This window comes from Sciurus carolinensis, chromosome 11, assembly GCF_902686445.1.
Source record: "Sciurus carolinensis chromosome 11, mSciCar1.2, whole genome shotgun sequence".
Taxonomy (NCBI): domain Eukaryota; kingdom Metazoa; phylum Chordata; class Mammalia; order Rodentia; family Sciuridae; genus Sciurus; species Sciurus carolinensis.
Genome location: NC_062223.1, coordinates 71,320,676 through 71,343,290, shown reverse-complemented (window position 1 = coordinate 71,343,290; position 22,615 = coordinate 71,320,676). Strand labels below are relative to the sequence as shown.

The window sequence follows — 22,615 nt, the reverse complement described above, 5'->3', positions numbered from 1 at the left end:
AACAAAAAATCTAAAGGCTGTACTAATGAACTAGATGGAGAATTGCCCATAATGAAAGCAGCGTTCAGAGCAAGCAGAATGAAAGCGAAAACAAAATATTTTTCTTTGTTGATCGACTATGCAAGGTCGATTAAATATTTTTCTTTGTTGATCGACTATGCAAGGTCGATTAAATATTTTTCTTTGTTGATCGACTATGCAAGGTCGATTCCCACTCTCTCTTTATCTACAGAGGAGCGCCCCACTATGTGTGGACCCCACTTACCTGTGGTACTTAACGGTGCACCCCCTGACCACTGAAAGTTCTGATTCCCGGGTTTCGGCACCACTTGTCGTGTCCCTCGCCCGCAAGAAAGCACGACACAGGAATCTTCCTTCAGCAGTTTAATCAGGACATTATTATTATAAAACCATGGTTTTTCTTCTTCTCCTCCTTGAGCCGAATTCGTACACCTTTATACTCTTGCAATAGCCAATCTACTCCTGCCACTTGGCCTATGTTCATAGGTGCTCCCATTTGCAACAGTTGGCTCAACCAAATATGGGCTTGTTTACCTAGAAAGCACTTCAGGAAACCAGCGCCATCTTATCATGGCGGCGTGGCGGCTCGCCACAACAGTTCCTATTCCATTCTATAACTTCATTAATTAAAGTTGTGAGATACTCATACAACAACAAACAAACTGGTAGAACACCAGAATTCAGAAGCAGACACATAGACATCAAGGCATGATCCATGACAGCACCGCAGAGCACCAGAGAATGCACAGTGGTTTTATAGATGGGCAGAACCAAATGCATAGCCAACTTAGATCCATGGGATAGTGTACTGTCCCTGCATCACTGCCCTTTCAACATGATGCTGAACATTTTCCCATCAAATAATGAGGTTATGTTACTACTCCCTGAGTTTGCGGAGGCATATGACTTCTTTTGAAATTCAAGAACGGGATGCGAGCAGGAGCTTAAAAGAAGCTCTTGAATCAGAGTTTCTTGTTGTAGCACTTAAAACCCCGAGATCATCCTGAATGAGTCCTAGTTGACCTGCTGAAGAATAAAGGACAATGAGAAAGAGGCTGGCACTCAACTCTATAATCCCTGGGGGAATTAAAATGAGACTGTCTTTCATCATCCAGCCAAACTATGACTTGACCCACAGCAAATCTGGAAGAGACAAAGTGAGAGAGCCCAGACTGAAATAATTTCTCATTCAACCCTTAGAATCTTGAACCAAAAGGGTGGTACATATTTTCTCATATGTGGAAGATTGAAGGAAAGAAAAGAGTTATCATGAAAACAGAAGGGAGCAGAAAGGGACCATGAGGAGGGAGGAAAGAAGGGAATGAATGTACTAGAAAATGGAATTGATCAAATTATATTATGTGCACTAGGAACATATCACCAGGAATCCCACTATGATGTATAATTATAATGCACCAATAAAAATCACAACCAAAATAACTTCAAAAAAGAAAAATATGTCTGGAAAAAAGAATTAATCATGTTAATTAACTAACTTTAAAGAAGTTTATTATGTCACTAAAGCTAAATGATATAACCGATGCAAAATGCAAACACCATAAGGCAAGTTTGGTTTCCTGATCACATTAAATAATCCTCCCTGCTCCTACAGAATAAACCAATCAAGGAGATATGAAAGTTTCCTTGACAGCACACAAGTAAGATGGTGATGACTTTATAATGAAAACAGTTAACATCATTGTCTAGACCACATTCAGCTGCCTACAAGAAGGTGTAGAGCAAGTTAAGAGTTCAATTAACCAGGACTCAATTTGTCAATATTTTGTAAAGCTAAAGATGTGATACCCTACTGACTTATAATGTGATCCTAGGAATATAATATAATCTTTACTCATATATAGGAGCAGTCATAACAAACATAAAATTTTCATCATAGTTTAAAAATGAAACTAACAAGACATATTGGTAAAACATTCAACAAAGCAGCAGTGTGTCAGACTTTAAAATCTTCAAGGAACTAGGGGTATTGACTGTGTTATGTCATGAGCATCAAAGTAGATTTGTGTTTTAGGGATGAAGACTGGATTATTCCACAAGTAACAGTGAGAATAAATTTGGAGAAGCCCTCCTTTAGGCTTTTCAGTGTGAAGAATATTAGTGGGAAAACATCCAATCCCTAAAAAGTTTTCAGAAAGAAGCAGTGCCCTCAGGGAATGCCTGGGTTTCTATTTCAAAAGGAAAATTAATAGAACATCAAAAAATGGTTTAAGGCAAAAATAATACTGGTGTTCAAGAAAATACGATTCCATAAGTCATAGTGGAATAATTTTTGGCATAGGACCAGGTTAGGGTATATAATCATATGGTACTATGACCTCAGAACTGGAATTTTCACATCCCAAAAATAATGTAATTCAATAATACCTCAGCACTTCTCACATTGAAGGTACTGTGCTAGGTAAATTGGGTTAAACATCACCGAAATGAAAGTCCATTAAGAGAATGGGAAAGATATAAAACACTAAATTCAATTAAAAATGTCCATGTTATGATAATGCTTAATGCTGATATGAAAATACAAGAGACACAGAGATCATATTCATTTGGTTGGTATGGAAGACTAACATGGGTTATTGAGGAACGGTTCAAAGTAAGTGGAAATGAGTGGTAGTTACTTTGTATGTAGGACTTTCAATCAGCAAATAAAAGGATATGCATCATGAAGTCATGAAATACAAGTAAAGTTTAAAAGGCTGACAGAATATTGAGTACAGGATTTTGGCAACAGCAGTGCTTGTAATCTATCCTCAAATGTCTATAGTATGCCATGCACACAGTAGAGATCATAGGAAGAAATTTTAATCATAGACTGAATAGAGTCAGGCTCAATTGGGGAAAACAAGTGCAGATACATTAGGGAAGATGAATTCAATGAGGGAAAGGCAGGAAATAGATCATAGTCTTCTCATTAATTAAAGTAGAGACAATGAACAAGAAAACAGAGCAGATCAGACCAGAGTCTCTTCTGGACCACAGACATTTCCTTCTCTGTGCTAACAACTTAAAAAAGTCTGAACTTAGAAGAAAAAACATAACATCTGAATATCTAATGTATTCAATTGTCCATCAGTCCCTTTCAACCTAGGGTCAGGAAAATCAGAACCCATGTCCTGCCCTGGTGGCACCATCAGGCCCCTTCATCATCCAGGAAGGGAGACTCTCAGGACACACGACTATGACTCTACTCTGACTTGAAAGGACAATAGACTTGTTTTCTTGGGAAAATGTAGAATTTTCTCCACCATCAACCAAAGGAGATAAACACGTGTTTTCCTAAGACTTTATGTGTTCCCACCATAGTTATAAACTAGGAAGCACACCAGCTGGCTTGAAAGAAGCTGAAGCCGTATCTGAAGGCATGCACTCTGACAATAAACAGAGCTACCCCCACAGAGTCTCATGTGCTGCCACAAGTCTACAAGGTCTGTCTCAGAGTTCTACTCCTTCTCATCTTTTAAATCCCCAGTCGTGACAATAGTCAAATTGAATCAGAATTTATATTTTTGCATTAAACAAAACAGAAGATTTGCCAGAGGCAGTTTCCTAAGACGTCACATTTTGAAGATTTTATAGTATGGATTTAATATAATCAGGGCCCTGAGAGAGTCTGACTCAATTCATCTCCCAAACAGTCTCCTCCCTTCAGCATATCTCCCTTCCTCACACTCCATGCCACCGCTCCTGCCCTGCACTCAGGGGTTATATCTGGTACAGTGTTTCTCTACAGATGCAGTGGTGGAGGGGAGGCAAAGAGTTAGACAGACTTAATGATCTTTAGTCCCATGTTTATACCCAGAGGACTCTGAAGACCAAGCTCAGGGATGCTGGGACATGCTTGGACTCACTATAAAGTTTGCTCTCTGTGACCAGGCAGGCTTGGGGCCCAGAGGCTTAACCAGGCTTCCAAGCACCATCTTTAAGAACCTGGGTCATGTTACAAATATGCTCCAAGTGAGGGCTCGGACAAGAAATGTGAGAGGTAAGAATGCTTGAACAGGGCAGGTGAGATGCTACAGAGAGGGGAAGGAAAGGGCAAATGAGAAAAGAAGAGGACAGGAAGCTTCTCTTTGCCAAAATGTTATCCCAAGCACCATTATCTTCACAGATGAATATATCAGAGCATGTAGGATTGGTAGAGTGTCCACAGCTGAGAACTGTGGCATACCAATGAGTAATATACATATGCAGAATTTCTTTTCTCTTCTTGTTTTTGGTCTCTCTGTTCTTGTTCTCCATTTCTTTCTTTCCCTGTCCTTCTACCATACAGCACCCACTGCCTGACACATACACACAAATACACAGGTACCCACTGTACTTGCTATAGCCAGAATGCCACAAATATAATCATGTAGTCATGACCACACCAACTGTCAGTAATAATGGAAATTACTCAGACTGGCAAATTTACATATTACTTGGGAAAAAGGCTAGTGACTACACTCACTCTGCTTGTATAAGACAGAAAGACACTCCTGCAGGACACTGTCAAGTATTTGAATTGGGGGTTAGGTGGTGATTAATGTCAATATCCGAAGAGAATGACAAACATTTGGTCTGTGCTATGTTCTTCAAGTCTTATCAACTTTATGAAACCACATCCAAGCCTGTGGATGTGTAAATCAGTTCCACAGCTACAGCAAACTCAGCCTGCTTCCCTAGCCTCCTTCATGACTCAGTCTCGAAAGCGCTAAAATAAACTGGAACCAGTACACGTGTAATCCTAGTGGCTGAGGAAGCTAAGGCAGGAGGATCGTGAGTTCAAAATCAGCCTCAGAAACATAGCAAGGCTCTAAGCAATTTAATAAGACCCTGTCTCTAATAAAATATAAAATAGGCTGGGGATGTGGCTCAGGGGTTAAATGCCATGGGTTCAATCCCTGGTACCAAAAAAAAAAAAAAAAAAAAAAAAAAAAAAAGTGCTTAAATAGAGATTATTACCCATTCTCATCAAGTGCCTTGGTTCCACAGAGCTTTGGAGACTGAAGAAAGAATACAAATCCTCCCAAAGTGAGCAAAGTTGGGTTACGTCAGTATTAACAGAGATTTAAAAATAAGTGTGAATGTCTGGCCCAGTGACACTCTTTCTCCTAGGCCTTTTCTGTGCCCATTCTCTTTCCCACCTCTTTCATTTCATCTGATAATCAAAGATGAACTAATTATAAATGATGATTTTTTTATAAACAAGTCAGTTATTTCTGCTAGCACATAAATATTTGTAAACATTGAAACTAAAAAATGATACAATATTGGGAGGCATTTGCAAATAGTATTTTGGGGTACTCTGAGCTAGTTCTTTGACTTATATTGATCTTATCTGCCTTAAAATAAACCATGTCACTTAGATTTATTTTTTCTAATGTTGTAGGAAAAGAAACTGATCTAGAAGGTAAAGGAATTTTTTCAAAGGTCTCCAGTTAGCAAATGGCACAGCAGAATTTTAAGCCATTCTAGGTATGAATGGTCAAAGTGTCAATACACTTAATACTGTACTAAAGTCAGAGAAGTAAAGATTCAGCAGAGAAAAAGACATCATGAGCTCAATGATGTTAGCATTGTGGGCAGTCGAAGGAAAGATCTTCAACTATTACAAATTTGGCTTTTGCAATGGACCACAAGGCTGGCACCATTATCACTGTGCACTTATCAATGTGCACTGTCACGTGCTTGCCTTCTGGAAATAATCTTCTGGATCACACTATCTGCCACTGCTTGTGGCTCAGAGCTGTAGCAGGAAGAAGGCAAGCACCCTGGTCTAAACTGTGACAGGTAAGTGCCCTGATATACTCTGAAAGACTAGTCTGCTATGCCACTCCCCTGGACACTTCTTCCTCTGCTAGTGAAGGGTCGGGCTGCAAATCTCCACCCTGAAGATGAGAATGACTCTGGACTGAAATTGACATATCACCCTAACTATTTCCTCAGAGTTTTCCAAATTTCACAAATAGTTTCTCTCTGATTTCTCAGCCTGGCATCTTCCCTCAACACTGGCAAATGTTGTGCTCCTACGATACTCTAAAGTTTCTCTAAGACAAAAAGACGTTCCTTTCCTCTGATATAGAACAGGAGATTATGGGCTCCCTTGCTTAGATAATCCTAGTTTATGGTAAGTAGCTGACCAAGTCACAGGAAAACTGATATATGCAACAACATGCATAAAATAATACCCTTCTCCTCTCCCCTCCTCTGTGTGTCTCTCTCTGATACACACACACACACACACACACACACACACACACACACAAACTTGGAACCAAATCCTCATATTTCAATGTTAGGGATATTAAAATCAATATTCCCTTGTTCTTTAACCTGAGCAGAAGTCATTCTATAGGCAAAGAATGATGGAATCAGGTTATGTTAGCTGCTTCAGAGTATTACAGTATCCTGGGGATATAAAGGATTAAAAGAAGATACTTTTCTTTGTTGTATTTAAGGGACCAAGGAAGATTCTTTTACAATGATTTAATAAAATTTATTAGATATTTGCTCTGTTCATACCTAAAGAAAGGCATGATTTTAGGACATATCATACTGTTAGATGTTATTTATTGGTGTTGTATGTTGTAAGGTAGATAAACATAAGTTGTCTGATAAGCAACAGGCATTTTTAGAAGCGTATTACGGTACTGTAGAATAAGTAAGGGACTGGGTATATGGGATTGGAAACTAAGGCAGTTCCATAAGATGAGGAAACATAAAAAATTAGCAATACTCTCATAGAATAAACAGAGAAGTCAGGGAAGCACACTTCAAATGCAGAAAATTCTAAAGACATCTAATAGATCTTCCTTTTGTCATGTGACTACATTAGATCCTTGAGGTAAATTCTTAGATTTATATCAAATCAAAACACTGATGATGGTATATGGCAGCAAATCTTTTCTGAATTGAGGACTTTTTATTTTTCACCTGTTGTACACTATTTTTTTTTCTTTTTTTCCTTCATACTGGTGCATTATATTTGTAGACAATAGTGGGATTCTTTGTTACATATCTGCACATGTACCCAATATAACCATATAATTAGATCCATTTCATTCCCCAGTACCGCCACCTTTCTCTACTCTGCTCCTTCTTTTCCCTGGTCCCTTTCTCTACTGATTGGACATTTTAACTATAGACAATTCAGGAAACAATGGACACGGTGATTTCCCCAAGTAATGGATGGAAGGGAATGTCATAAAACGTGGATATATACTACAATGTGAAGTATTTCCAGTTCTTTCAAAGATCTCATGAATTAGAAAAAATGAAGTCATGGGCAACATTGCCTGTGATAGATCTCAGAACAATAGCACATGTTGAGTAATTTTCAATTAACCTTGAAACAAACAAAATCTCGGATGTTTGTAAATTAACTTCACATATCATTCCTTCCAGTGCACTGATATTTTCCTGTCTCTCCAGGACCTGGATAAGAGAAGATTCTAATGAAAGCAAGTCTGCTTTTACATGACAGAATTTATTGACACCCGCTAAGACAATGCCATCCATCAATAATACCCAGTTTCATCCCCACTTCTTTATCCTGCTAGGAATACCAGGACTGGACACTCTACACATCTGGATTGCTTTCCCCTTCTGCATTGTGTATCTGACCTCCCTTGTGGGGAACATCACCATTCTCTTTGTCATCAAGATTGAACACAGTTTTCATCAGCCCATGTTCTACTTCCTGGCCATGTTGTCCATGATTGATCTGGGCCTATCTACATCCACCATCCCCAAAATGTTGGGCATCTTCTGGTTCAATCTCCACGAGATCAGTTTTGGAGGCTGCCTTACTCAGATGTTCTTCATCCACATGTTCACTGGCATGGAGACTGTTTTACTGGTGGTCATGGCTTATGACCACTTTGTTGCCATCTGCAATCCTCTCCAATACACCACCATCCTCACCAATAAAACCATCAGCATCCTAGCCTCTGTTGTCATTGGAAGAAATTTAATTCTTGTGACTCCATTTGTGTTTCTCATTCTGCGACTGCCCTTCTGTGGGAATCGCATCATGCCTCATACGTACTGTGAGCACATGGGTCTTGCCCAACTGGCCTGTGCACCCATCAAGGTCAACATAATCTATGGACTTATGGTGATTTCTAATATTATTGTGGATGTGATCCTGATTGCCTCTTCCTATGTGCTCATCCTTCGAGCTGTCTTCCGCCTTCCCTCTCAAGACGCACGACTAAAGGCTCTCAATACTTGTGGTTCCCATGTCTGTGTCATGCTGTGCTTTTACACACCAGCATTTTTTTCTTTCATGACACATCGCTTTGGCCATAACATTCCCCAGTACATCCATATTCTTCTGGCTAACCTGTATGTGGTCATCCCACCTGCCCTTAACCCTGTCATTTATGGAGTTAGGACCAAGCAGAATCGAGAGCATGTTGTAAAGATATTTATACAAAAAGAATAGAACTATATAAAGTTTGGGTAAACATATTTATATACAACTCAAGTTATAATAATGTAGCTCCATTTTAAACATCCCATAACACTAACTCATAGTTACATCTTTCATTTTGATTGGAAGTGCTTTAGCACTGACAGCAAAACTACCTGTGCTGCCCATTCTCCCTATCTCCTTCCACGTACTTGGACAAAAGGAAAGACTAATAGAGAAGAGGTTGGAGGTATCAGTAGTTTTGAAGTAGAACTCTCTCCATCTCTCCATATATCTTGTCATGAGGTAAGTTGGGATCCTTGAAGGACACAGATCTAATAATATTTAGATGATAAAATAAGGTTCAATCCATGTGGTTAGTAGCAAGGACTGGATGAGAACATTTAATGCTTCACCGTTTTCTGTCCTTTTACTGATACCAAATTTTGTCATCCTCTCTAGATTTATTTTTTATTTAATATTCTTTCAGTCTTATTCTTACAATCATTTTCAATAGTCAGTCCCAATTCCATACTTCAGATGCAGCTTAGTATTGTGGTCTGCTTTAATATAAGTCAAAGAAATGCTCAACAGAAATTAGCAACTGATTACAGAACTCTTGCTTAAAAATCAGAAGTGTCCTTCATATCCTGTGCTTTGGAAACTTTCTCTAGGCCTGTAGGACAATATGTAAAATACTAAAAAGCATACCAGAATAAATTATTAGGAATTAAGGCAGGTAAACTCAAGAAGATAAGAGAGCAATTATATTCAGTTTCTGTGGACCTGGGCAAGTCTTGGTATGAAACTTGACCCCAGCTAAGTACAATTCCTGCACCTATAGCATCTTGTGGAATTTCCTAGGTCTATGTGCATGGATTATAATTTGGTTTGGGGTTTTTTTTGCATGTGTTGTTGTTGTTTTGTGACCTCCACTTCAAACTCTTAAAATTTTATGGGAATATCCATTTTTAAAGATGGAAATACATTTAAACCTGATCTATCCCATTATCTTACAAATAAAAAGACAGAGGTCCAAGGAAACAGAGGCACTCATGTACATAAATTAGATATGTCACACTCATCTTTTACATCTTTTTCATGTAACAAGAGAAGGAAGATCACTCAGATAAATTCTTTGACCAGCAATTCTTAACTCATAGAAGATTTGAGTAGAAAATATTCTATGTAAATATGTGAGGTCACACCATGGGTCTCAAGTGGAGATGTCTAGAAAAGTAGGCAACAGAACATAGCCTAGGGTTGGTGTTGATAATGAAGAAGGAGACTCCAGAAACTGTCGGAGTGTGGTTGCAATAGATCAGTAATAAACAGTGACTGAACGTGGTCTGGTCTTTATCACCATGGTCCATGGTACTGAATGGTAAGCATCCTGGTCAATATCTGTAACACACACAAACATGCTAACTAAAAAAGATTTTTCATGTTTCAGTGATATTAAAAAGTCTGTATAAGGCACATTATGCATGTAGCATGTATAAGGCAATTTCCTGTTACATACATTTATGGAAGTGGGAAAGCTTAAACATAAACCTAATAGTATGCACTGTGTGGATTGGAGCACATAGTAAAGAGGTTCATAAACAAACTGCAATACCAAACTTATGCCTGGGATGTAGCACAGTGGTAGAGTGTTTGTCAAGCATAAGCAAGGCACTGGTTTTCATCCCCAGTACACTGGGGGAATAAGAAAGAAAAAGCTTAGACCTGGCTGTGCAGAGTCCCTGATCTGGGCTCCCTTGTCAGGAAACCATGAGCAGCTTCCTCAAAATTTTAGAAGTCCACTTTGGAGTATAGCCACAATAAGGCTCTCTGGGTGATGTGACCTAACTCTGAACCAAACTCATAGAGTTCCAATTCTTGTCTGCAGAGAACTCTGTGACTATCTTCCTTCTGTACCCGCCAGTTTGTGGAATTACCCATTTTCCCTAAGAAGCTCTGTGATTCTTGTCTATTGGGCTGTCATAGGGTCCTATGGCTGGGACTTGGTTTCAAGAGAGTGATTTGGTGAACAGATGAGATTTTCCTCTGAACAGTAGTTTTCTTTCATGAAATCATACAAGATTAGGCCACAATAATGTTGCAGATATGCTGATTTGAGGTGATTCTTAGATCAGACCCAAGATGTAGTTAGGACTCTAGTTTACCAAAGTTTCACCATTGAACCTTGGGCTCATGCCATGTGTTGGATCTCACCTATCTTTGTTCAAAAGTCCAGGCTGCCTTCTATCTTTAATGTTCAGAGTGGCAGAGAGAGCAGCAGACATCATGTACTTTATCACAAACGCCCAGCCCTGGCACCAGGACGCAGAGTGATCATTCCAACCCCTCAGCAGGTTCCACATCACCTGTCAGGCACCTGCACCAAAGTGGTGGTTAATCTTCTCCAGAGTCGTGGGATTTTTTGTCTTCTTTGTCTGTGTTTGTGTGTGTGTTGTTGTTGTTGTTGCTGTTGTTGTTTTTGAGTACTGGGGATTGAACCCAGGGAATCTGTGCTACTCCAAAATCTTTGAGATGCCACCATGTACTTTCAATCTGGGTCCTGCTTGACCATCCATGTATGGAGGAGACTCTTCTTCCCACCCTGCCCACAGCACATCACCCCTACTCCAGCTGGTGGCACTATGTGAACACAAGCAGTGTGGTCAGCATTAGAAGAGATCACCTAAAAATGCAGAAACTAGGGTCTAAATAGTCCAAGTGGTTGGAAGATGTTTTTCTACAGTTATGCTATAAAATTTCTTACAAAAAATTAACATGAACAGAAAAAATGATCATTCACATTTTTAAGAATGCAATGGTTAAGCCTGGTATTTGTGGTCAATACCAATGAAGCACAAAAAGAAACTTTAGGCCAAGCCTGGTGGTGCATGCCTGTAATCCCAGTGGCTTGGGAAGAACCAGTTTCAGCAAATACCGGAGCATATGCATAGACGCAAACATATGAACATATAATGGGATATGAGAACACTCATGGTAACCTCCCATTTGGCATAAATAAAGTTTTTCCCTCTCTAAATCCTTTTATTTTGTCATTCAGAAGAGAAGCTCTGTGTAGTCAGTCATCCTGGGAGGAGAGGGTTGATAGCATGTCCAAAAGTGGAGAACAGATTGGTTGAGAGATGGGAAGCCTGTGAGCCTGCATAGAGTGGTTACTGAATATTCTGAGTTGACTTGGAGGAGCTTCTTCCATCTAAGGTTGGAAGCCAGTCACTGGGAAGAGTTCATCATAACTGAACTAGGGTACTGAGTAAAGAGGTTCAAAAAGGGAAAGGAAGAGAGTCTCAGAAAGTTATGGTGGAGAAAACCTTAGACAACATGCATGAAAGTGCATGTTAAACAGAAAAATGTACAAAGTACATAAAAGGTGAAGATCATTGCATCAGTAGTGGTCACAGTGATGGTAGCAGTGTGCAGGAGAGGTAGTGACATAGTATACTATTTTGTTGTTGTTGCTGCTGATAAATCTATTGACAAGGAGCATTCTGAATCTGTCATGTATCTAAAGTACCAAGGGACCTTTTAGAAATAATATTAATAAACGAAAGGATTCTAATGAGAGCAGAAACCTTGTTTGAGACAAGGACGCAAAATTATGCAATGCAAGGATTTAAGTCCCATGAAGTTGAAGACGTCTACTTAATGGCTTATGGACTCCTACATTTGGAGCGGCTTTTGCCACATAGTGAGCATTCCATGAATATTTGTCATATGGGAATTTTTATAATACACCTGAGGAGGATAGAAAGTGATAGCAGTGATAAGTTTACAGTTGATTCTGAATATAGTAGGTGGGAAACTTAAGTCACTGGGAGCAGCTAGAACATGTAACAATTTATAAGATTTTAGGATGTTGTCACATAAGCTATATTGCATTTAAAAAACAATATAACAAATAAATCTATGTGAAATTAACCTCAACCCCGAACCACTCATTCTAAGTGCTGTCACAAGAAGTCAAAAGGATTTCTAAAAAAATCCATGTATGTGTGTGTGTGTGTGTGTGTGTGTGTGTGTGTAAATTTTGAGGATATATCTGTATATCCTCAAACCCGTTCTCTTGGTCCCACACAGTCTGGTTCCTGGCTCTCTTCTCATAGCATGTGAACTACTGCTTCCCAATCTCATTAATTAATCTCATTAGTAATTAAGGTTATTATATTGATGCCTGAGATGTTTTCAAAAAGGAAAAATATGAAGGACTTTGGGTGAAAAGGAATGAATTAGGAGGATAGTTATGGTAAAAGATACCTTGTTAACTCAATAACAGTGAGATGGAAAAAAGATTGATTGAATCACAGTTTCTGAAGAGTAACCTTACTAAATTATTTTTTAATTTACGTGTGGTGGTCAACCTCCATCACTAGCAGCATGGCACAGCATTATGTCATCTCCAATCCGATGTCTGTCATCAATTTGTAAATGATTTGGCTACGTGTGCACGTGCTGCCTCTAATACACTTTTTGACAGTGCAAGCAGATTGTGGTTTTTGAATTCCAGTTGAATTATGTTACACTGATGATTAAAATCTTACAGTCTTTCCCATTGTTCCTCAGATAAGTTAAAGCCCCTTGGATGAACCACAAGGACCTACTTTCTGGTTCCCTACCTCCTCTCATCTCATCCACCGTCTGCCTTCGGTCTCAGCCCTGCTCATCCTGAACTATCACTCCTTCTTCTTTGCCATGTCATTCCCCACAACTCAAGTCTTTTCCAATCCTGTTCCATAAACCAGAAATGTTTTTCTCTCCCCAACTCACCCTTTCATTTATCAATTCTCATCCTTCTGCTTTTGATTTAGTTAATGCCTTCTCAAGAAATCATCCCCAGGAAACCCTGACCAGGTTAGTTAAGCCCCTAGGGCACAGTAACTGCTCTTTGTAGTCCAGTTGCCACTTTCTGTACTTAAGTGATGTGGTCAGTGGTGGTCTTCTGGCTAGCCTATTTGACCCACAAGAGCAGGACCCAGGTTTATTTTGTCTGTCTAGCTGTTTGAGCACTAATACATGTACCCAGTGGTTACCTAATATTTAAGTGCACTTGAATGGAGAATTGACAGGACTTGGTGAGTGTTTGGACTGAAGAGTGAGGGAATATAAAGAAGAGGAGAGTACTGAGGATATCTCCACGGTTTCTTTCCTGGAACAGCCTATGCCTCACACCACCATGAACTAGGATTGAGAAAAACAGAAGAGCAATGGTTTCAGAGTAGAGATGATGAACTTGGAACAAAGCTGATGAAAAAAGATGTGCCTCTATTACATCTGTGCAAGTCATTTTGTAAGTGACTGATAAAGACTGGGGAAGAAGTCTGCTACAAGCATATGTGTGAAAATCACTAGGAAAATTGAAAGTGAGAGTAACGAGTGAATGGAATCACAATCGTGAAAGATACTGGATGAGTAAGACTGGTCAAGGACAGACTGCTACTTAAGAGCAGAGGAAGGAAGACAGGGTAAATAAACTTCAGTGAGCATCTGAGGGTTAGACGAACAACAGGAAAGAGAAGTATTTTAAACCCAAGAGAGAAGAGCACTTCATGAAGATGAGAAGGATTTTAACAGCTTGTTCACGGTTATAGCTAAAATACCTTTGAAATTCTTAATTATTTCCTATGTTCAGACAGTAGAAAAAATGCAAAAAATGTGAAGTTCAGTTTGACCACAGTTGGGAGATGATAATACTGTAAAGGTAGGTTAATTAGTGTTAGTGTCTTCAGTGTGATTTTATGAAATATCTACTTTTTTCCCTAGGACATGGGGCACTATGACCAGTTTCATTCTCATGGATCAGAGGTCAGCGAACTTTTTTTCATAAGGGTAAAGAGAAGAAAAATTTTTGACTTGCCAGGCATACATTCTCACTGCCGTGTAGAGTCAAAGCAAGTGCAGACAATGCATAAATTAATGGTAATGATTTTGTACAAATAAATCTTTATTACAACTTTTGAGAATACACAAACGGTATGACTTTACTTCATGTAGAACCAGAGAAACAATAGTCGTACTCCATTTGTGTACAATGACTCAAAATAAAAAATAAAAAAAAAACAAGTAGTGGGCCAAATTTTATCCATGGACCAAAGTTTGTAACCACAGAAGATGAAGATTTCACTTGCTTCTGTAATTACTCTGACTTTTTAAAAAATTATCTGAACATAAAACAGCGAAGAAACGTTATCTTAAACTTTAAGCCTAGAAATATTTTTCTTCATTGATAAGAGAATTACTAGAAATTTCTCATTTGCTGAGTTTAATTATGACAAGATTGCTCAGGTTATTGAGAGTTAATTCATTGTAACAATGTTAGTGAGCAAATTGAAATTCCTACACCAAAGCTAGCTAGTTTAGAACCTTAAGGGAACTATACTATTTTCCAAAGTTAATATTATTTCCTCTTTAGTTTCTATAGGTTCATGATAATTGTACATAACTTTAGGATTTATTTTGACATAAATATAAAAGCATGGAGTCTTGTTTGCTCCAGTTCAGTTCTTAGTATTTGCCCTTATCTTTCCCTCCTCCTTCCCCTGTTCTCTTTTCCCTACCTTACTGATACTTCTATTTATTTACATTTTTAAAACTTAGTATCTTGTGGCATAATGGTGAGATTCACTGTAAATATTCATATGAGTACTTTGGAAAGTTAGGTCAGATTCATTCTACTGTTTTTCCCTTTTCCCACCCATCCTCCCTCCCCCTCAATTCCCTTCTTTCAAAGCTAACATTTTTAGAAAATAGATTTCTTGTAATAAATATAACTGTACAGTTAAAAGTAACAACCACTTGATTGAAAACTGCATGTCATAGAAGAGGACATGAATTTAAAATCATAAAGAGCTGTGAAAATGCACAATGAAATTGAAACATAAACCTTGCACCTTTTGCTAATTTTTTCCATTATGTTATTTATCATAATCATTTATTTTATTTTTTAACTATTTTCTTTATTTGTTCTAATTATACATGACAGTAGAATGCATATTGACACATCATAATAAGTGGAGTCTCCCTTCTCATTCTTCTGGTTGTACATGATGTAGAGTTACACAGGTCATGTAATCATATATGCACATAGGGTGAGTGTTCAATTCTTTATACTATCCTTCCTAACCCCATACACCTTCTCCTTCCTTCAGTCCCCTCAGTCTACGCCAAAATACCTCTATTCTCCCCCCTTATTGTGAATTAGCATCTGTATATCACAGAAAACATTTGACCCTTTGTTCTTTGAGATTAGCTTAATTTACTTAGCATGACATTCTCCAGTTCCATTCATTTACTGGCAAATGCCATAATTTCATTCCTCCCTAAGGCTGAGTAATATTCCATTGTGTATATGTACCACAAGCTGTTTACCCATTCATCTGTTGAAGGGCACCTAGGTTGGTTACACAGTCTAGATATTGTGAATTGAACTGCCATTAATATTAATGTGGATGCACCCACTGTAGTATGCTGATTTTAAGTCCTTAGGGTATAAACTTAGGAGTGGGACGACTGGATCAAATGGCAGTTCCATTCCAAGTTTTCTGAGGAATATTCATACTGCTTTCCATAATGGTTGCACCAATTTGCAGTCCCACCAACAATGTATGAGTGTATCTTTTCTTCCACATCCTCACCATCATTTATTTTTGTTTCATTGTGTTCTTAATCCCACAAAATTTAGTATTCCTTATTCCTTCTTATTGAACTGATACGGAAAAATAATGCAGCTCTATAATTTTTTTCTGCTAAGTTCTTTCTGCAGCTTCCTCATTAATATAACTAATATTATTGGAATATATAACTTCTATCTTATTTCATCTTCATAAATAGCTTAGAGAAATTAAACATGTTAAGCTAATAATTGCATTACAAAATTAGGAGGTATTATGATATAAGCAATTATGGTGGTATTTCTTGAAGTATTTAGATTGAAGGAAGCATGAAAACTAGAAAACCATGCAGGACAATTTGGTAATAGCTCACATGAATCAAGTTAGTCAGGTGTTAATATCATTAAAAATAAAAATAGGTAAAACATAGATACAAGTAGGAAATTTCAAAAATCAAACCAACAAGGCATAGTAACTCTACCTGGAACGGCCCAAGATGAGGAACTGCTCACGGTATATCACTGCCTAGATACAGCTAGCCCATTCTCTATCTATACCTCACCCATAACCCAGAGCCTAACACAGAACACACCTTGTCAAGTTTCTAATGATGGCCTACCTAGGCTTATTTGCACACAACTAAGCACCACATCATTTTACAGCTTGCCTCCATGCCACAGAAGAAGTCACAGCCCAGAGTAGAACACAAGGCACCAGACTCAATTATAGTAAAGTAGCCACCTTCCAACTTAGACATATTGTTCTCCATCACTATCAGGAACTAGCTGCAGAATTAATACAAACTGGATTGTTCTCAGGCTGAGGCAAGTATTGAGCCTTGGTCTTGCTCTAACTTTTAAAAAGAAACATTGCCATTGCCACTTCCCAGGTGGTTTGAAGGGATCATTCATTTACCTAATGTGGCTTGAAGAAGATAGACTAGAGGATCATGAATTATAAAACGCCTCTGGAAAATATCTGGGAGCATTTAATGGTTTCTGTTCATCTAAGGAATGTAATGTGGAGAAAAATGAAATTGATCAGTTCTAGGAAGAAGCATTATTTTCTTGGAGTTATGTTATAGCCCCTAATTGTGTCAAAATTTCTTAATTTCAACCCATAGTATATATCTAACCATTGGTTCTCCAATCCTCCACTTTTATTGGATTTTCTCACACATAGCATCTTCTTAATTTCTCAGGCATACTTTGCAAGAATGTGTCCTTCCCTGACCACCTGATGGGCTGAGTTATCATCTCCACCATAATCACAGTGTCACAGTCTGATGATATTTTACACACACACAGTCATCTCAGTTATTCTTTACATCCTCATTAATAATTAAAATTAACAGTGAATATTTGCTAATTGAATACCATATGCAGTTTCTTCCAGAGTGTCTGAAGGGAAAAAAGACATGAAAAATTCAAGATTATTGTGATATTTATAAATTTTCTACATGATTTTCTATAAACATGAGAGAAATATTTCAAAGTGAAAGTATCTGTTAACTGTACTTGATATTCCCTTTCTAGGTCTCCTCTACTGTGTTGTGGAAGTAAAGAATAGATTTTCTGTTCCTCCAAGAAATAAGCAACATGCTATGACGGAAGTCAGGGTCTATCACTGGAAGCAAGAAAACTCCCCTCAGAAATGGGTCTATAGCCAGTTGCCACCAACATGCTTCTTATCAACAACACACGGCTCCACCCTTCCTCCTTTCTTCTGATGGGCATCCCAGGGATGGAAGATGTGCACATCTGGATTGGCTTCCCCTTTTTGGCAGTGTACCTAATAGCCCTCCTGGGGAACATCATTATCCTGTTTGTGATTCAGACTGAGCGCAGCCTCCACCAACCAATGTTCTACTTCCTGGCCATGTTGGCCTGCACTGATCTGGGCTTGTCCACAGCTACCATCCCCAAGATGCTGGGCATTTTCTGGTTCAACCTCAGAGAGATTGTGTTTGGTGCCTGCATCACACAGATGTACACCATCCACATATGCACAGGCCTGGAATCTGTGGTGCTGACAGTCATGGCCATAGATCGCTATATTGCCATCTGCAACCCCCTGAGATACAGCATGATCCTCACCTACAAGGTGGTAGCCATTCTGGGCATAGTCATCATCATCAGGACTTTGGTGTTCGTGACTCCTTTCATATTTCTTATCCTGAGATTACCTTTCTGTGGTGTCCGGATTATCCCCCATACCTACTGTGAACACATGGGTTTGGCAAAGTTAGCTTGTGCTAGTATTAGGGTCAATGTTATTTATGGCTTAATTGCTTTCTCAGTGGGATACATTGACCTTTCTGTGATTGGATTTTCCTATCTGCGAATTCTCCAAGCTGTCTTCCATCTCCCGTCCTGGGATACCCGGATGAAGGCACTCAGCACCTGTGGCTCCCACGTCTGTGTCATGTTGGCCTTCTACCTGCCAGCCCTCTTTTCATTCATGACACACCGCTTTGGCCACAATATCCCTCACTATATTCACATACTTTTGGCAAATCTCTATGTGGTTGTTCCCCCTGCCCTTAACCCTGTGATCTATGGGGTCAGAACAAAACAGATAAGAGAGCAAGTACTAAGGATGCTAAATCCTAAAAGCCATTGACATTTAGCCCCACGAGGAACTTCCACAGTAGTCCAATAAGGCAATAATGAGATCTCCCCAGAGATAAAAATTAGAAATATTTTTGTTCAACTTCCATAATAAATCAATAATGAGATCAAAAATAAATAAAAGAAACATTTTGTTTAACTCCTCTGACATTCCCACACAAGCCAATCATATTATGTGTCCATCCATGGCTCATAATTCCAGTACACCAGGCATAGCACAGAGATTCCACAACAACCTCTTTACTCTAGTCCATGAAAAATAAAATAATGCTCATATTTAAACCTACTGATATCCCAAAATTCCTGAAGGGAGAAAGAGGTTTTGCAAACACGTGCTGCACCAACACATGCCTTGAATAACTTCCATCCATATGGAGATTCTTCTCCATTCACATGTCAGAAGCTCAAGTTCATGAGTAGAAAAATGATGTGGGATTTCATGAAAACCAATCAGAATACAGTGGCCAGAAAAATTACCTGAGATTCATAAAATACACATTTAAGTTTAGGCTCTGGTCTTATCTAGAAGGTTGACCTGAGAATTACACTTAAAACTCTTTAAGCATCAATATCCCTGTCCATAAAATGTTACAAAACAATTGCAATTTGGTACTATGAACTTGAGAATACTGTAGTGAACATCTTCGCAGCTTGCAAAACATTAGAGGATTTGAGAAAAAGATAACCTACTAGTGTAGTGTTCCTTCCTTCTAGCATTCCTTCTAGACTTGACTTACTAAATCCAACACTGGTGCACAGTCCCTAGTCTAGCACAGGGGTCTTTGTGGACCTCCCAGTCCTTACCTCCGAGAGACTCTCAGTCAGGGGCTTGCAGGCCTCAAGAGTTTAGAGTGCTCTATCTGGGTTTGAGAGCTCAGAGAAAACCCTCATCTCACAGTCCTTGATGAGATGAGCTTCGAAAGAGACTCTAATCATGGCTGCTACAAGAACATAAAGTAACTCTCACTATGATTGAAAGCTTAATAAAACCATTGATTTGTTTGGGGATTCTAGGAGCTGCAAAAACATGAAACTGACTTCTAATTGGAAATAAGATCCTGGTTGAAACTCAGGGTAGGTTGAGCAGGAATACACTGAGAATGGGGCTAAGAGAAAATAATATAAACAGAAAGAGGAGAAAGTAAAGTTTGAAAAATGGAACTTATAAAAAGACAGGAAAAAATATCCAGGAAATATTATCATTTTCAGTGCTGGGGATCAAACCCAGGGCTTCACACATCTCAGGTAAGGTGTCATCCCTAGCCCCACATTTTCTAAATGGAAATTTTGAAATAACAGAAAGAAGAGCTCAAAAGATTAGACAGATAACAGAGCAAAGAATGAAGATGACAGAAGAGTCATTTCATATTGTCTTCCAAATAAAATAGCATGCCAACATAGCTTTGCTTTTTTTAATTGTTTGTTACATATTAATTACACCAAAGAGTAGGTTTCATTGTGGCATATTCACACATGTATACAACATAATTTGAGTTTCCTATACTACATTAGCTGTTCCACAGAAATAAAAAATTAGAAAATTTTCAAACTCAGTTTCAAAAACGAACATCATCCTTATGGCAAAATCAGATAAAAAAGAAGAAAAAAGAAGAAGAAGAACGAAACCAAGAAATTTTCAGGAGAAAAAGAGACATAGGTTAACCCCTCATGCAAATGTAGATAAAATTATAAACCTGAAAAATCAATTTGCCTTATTTTTATTAACTCTAACTTTAATTTTTAATTACCACCTCAATTTTACATGTTTTTTGATTACAATGTGATATTTCAATACAGGTTATATTTTCTTATGATCAGATCAGGGTAACTGATATATCCATAATCTCATTTATCATACTTTGTGTTGGGAACATTCAATAACTTCTCTACTAGCTGTTTTTAATATACAATTAAATGTTGTCACCATAGTTACCTTACTCTGCTGGAGATCATTTGACATCATTCCTTTATACAATTGGACACCTGTACTTTTTAATTATCCTCTATCCATCTTCCCCAGTCTCCATCCATCCCAGTCTCTGCTAAGCACTATTCCACTTTCTACTCTCTATTTCTATTAGGTCAACATTTTTTATCTTCACATATAAGGAAGATATGGTTTATTTCACTTAATATTATTCCTCCAGTTGCTGCAAATGATAGAATTTCAGTATTTTAATGGCTGAATAATATTCCTTTGTGTATTTATATCACATTTGCTGTATCCCTCCACTCATCCATGAACATTTCTGTTGATTCTATGCCTTGAACAACATGAATAGTATTGCAATAAACATGTGAGTGCAAATATCTCATACAGATACAGTTTTCTTCTCCTTTGGATATGTACCCAGTAGTGGAGTTACTGGATCCTGTGGTAATTTTCTGAGGAAGTTCCAAACTGTTTTCTATAATGGCTCTACTAATTCACATTCCCATTATATTCTTAACTGGGTTAAGAGAGATTCCTTTTCTCTGCATTCTTGACTCAGTTTGTTACTTTTTATCTTTTTGTTAAATCATTCTAATTGGAGTGAGATGATATTTAATTGTGGTTTTTATTTGTATACAAATTGTTTTAAATTAAGTTTATTCTTATTACAAAACCCAAAGAAAATAGATAGATTGTGGAATGTCTGGCTTTAAATGTTAACTACCTACCATGTGTACAATTGACTTTGAGGGGAATGAGAGGATAATTTCCAAGAGGTAGGCAATGTTTTACAAGAAATGAGCCTGGACTACAATCAGAGGCCCACAGGCAACTATTTTTTAAGATGCTATGAACAAAGGAAATTGCTTTTTATAAAATGAGCACAAAACCAGCAATTATATGTACCTCTGCTCCAAATCTTGGGCACTGATTTGAGATAAAGATCTTGAGCAATTCTATATAACAGGCTTCAAACTCAATAGGAGCAAACATTTAGTTATTGCTCATTAGAACTTTCCACCAAAATTACTGGGAAGCCTATTTTATAGTTTTGATAATAATAACAACAATAATTAAAACATCATAAGAACTACCAAGTGCTTTCCAAAAATGATCACACTTATTTCCTATAAAAAATAAACAAATAAGAAATATAAGATTCCAACAATTTATGCAGCTTGTTAAATGGCAGACATTGGAGAAAATTCTATCCTGCCTTGGATTCTTGACCACGAGGAACGAAAAGAGTCAGAAAAAAAAAAATTATTACCACAATTTCAGCCATATATTTTATCTGCAAGTTACTAATGGAGTAAATTATGGAAAAGATAAGAATAAGTAGTCTTTCTGGATGCACATACAAGTGGGGAATCAAATAAAATGTCTAATATAGACATGTGGACACAAGGGGTATCTGGAGGTGATAATGAGGGGAGAGGGAAGCAGATAGAAAAGAGAGGAACACCCCAAGGCCATATAAAGAACAAGATTAGGACTCCTTCCTAAAGTCTGTTACTGGTTTCATTTGCTTTTGCAACAAATCTTCTGGCTTGCTTATAAAACATGTCACAAGAGCAAAAATAGGATTCCTTGTAAATTTCATTCAAGTGATTCTATTTTGACAGGTATTGGAAAATTCAGAAGCTTCTTGGAATGTATTACAATTACTATGAGTTACCAGTGTAGGAATTTACATGGTTGCCTTTGTATGCATTGTGCCTACTCCTTATCAGTACCCTTTTGGAAAATTGGAACTTGGTGCCCACAGACATTTGCACTAGAACCTTCTGGACTTAAGGTTTTGCTTTTGTGTAAATACTCACATAGTTTAGTTCCTAAGTATCACATCCTCCTCATTCAACTAGTGCAAGGTGATCCACTCAGACTCTCCCTAAGGCTTCAGTGGCACTAGTGACTCTGCTTTTGGAAGGATAGGACATAAAGAGTGAAGAGGAAAGCTCTCTCCCCCAGGAATAAAAAAAAGCTGGAATCCTGATTC

The 22,615-nt window shown here is 38.1% G+C and overlaps 2 protein-coding genes across 2 annotated transcripts; both read left to right on the top strand.

Annotated features, from left to right (window-relative positions):
• The first annotated feature begins 7,525 nt into the window (after positions 1–7,525).
• LOC124959836 (olfactory receptor 52E4-like) lies at positions 7,526–8,464 on the top strand. Its single transcript, XM_047518273.1, has one exon. It carries the CDS (start codon positions 7,526–7,528, stop codon positions 8,462–8,464), a length of 939 nt encoding a protein of 312 aa, XP_047374229.1.
• Positions 8,465–17,733: 9,269 nt separating this feature from the next.
• Positions 17,734–18,675, top strand: LOC124960007 (olfactory receptor 52E5). Its single transcript, XM_047518527.1, has one exon. The coding sequence runs from the start codon at positions 17,734–17,736 to the stop codon at positions 18,673–18,675; it is 942 nt and encodes a 313-aa protein (XP_047374483.1).
• The last annotated feature ends 3,940 nt before the right edge of the window (positions 18,676–22,615 follow it).

Bases quoted from the DNA above. Each gene is read 5' to 3' on its own strand.
- LOC124960007 (XM_047518527.1), top strand. From the start codon at position 17,734: ATGCTTCTTATCAACAACACACGGCTCCACCCTTCCTCCTTTCTTCTG.
- LOC124959836 (XM_047518273.1), top strand. From the start codon at position 7,526: ATGCCATCCATCAATAATACCCAGTTTCATCCCCACTTCTTTATCCTG.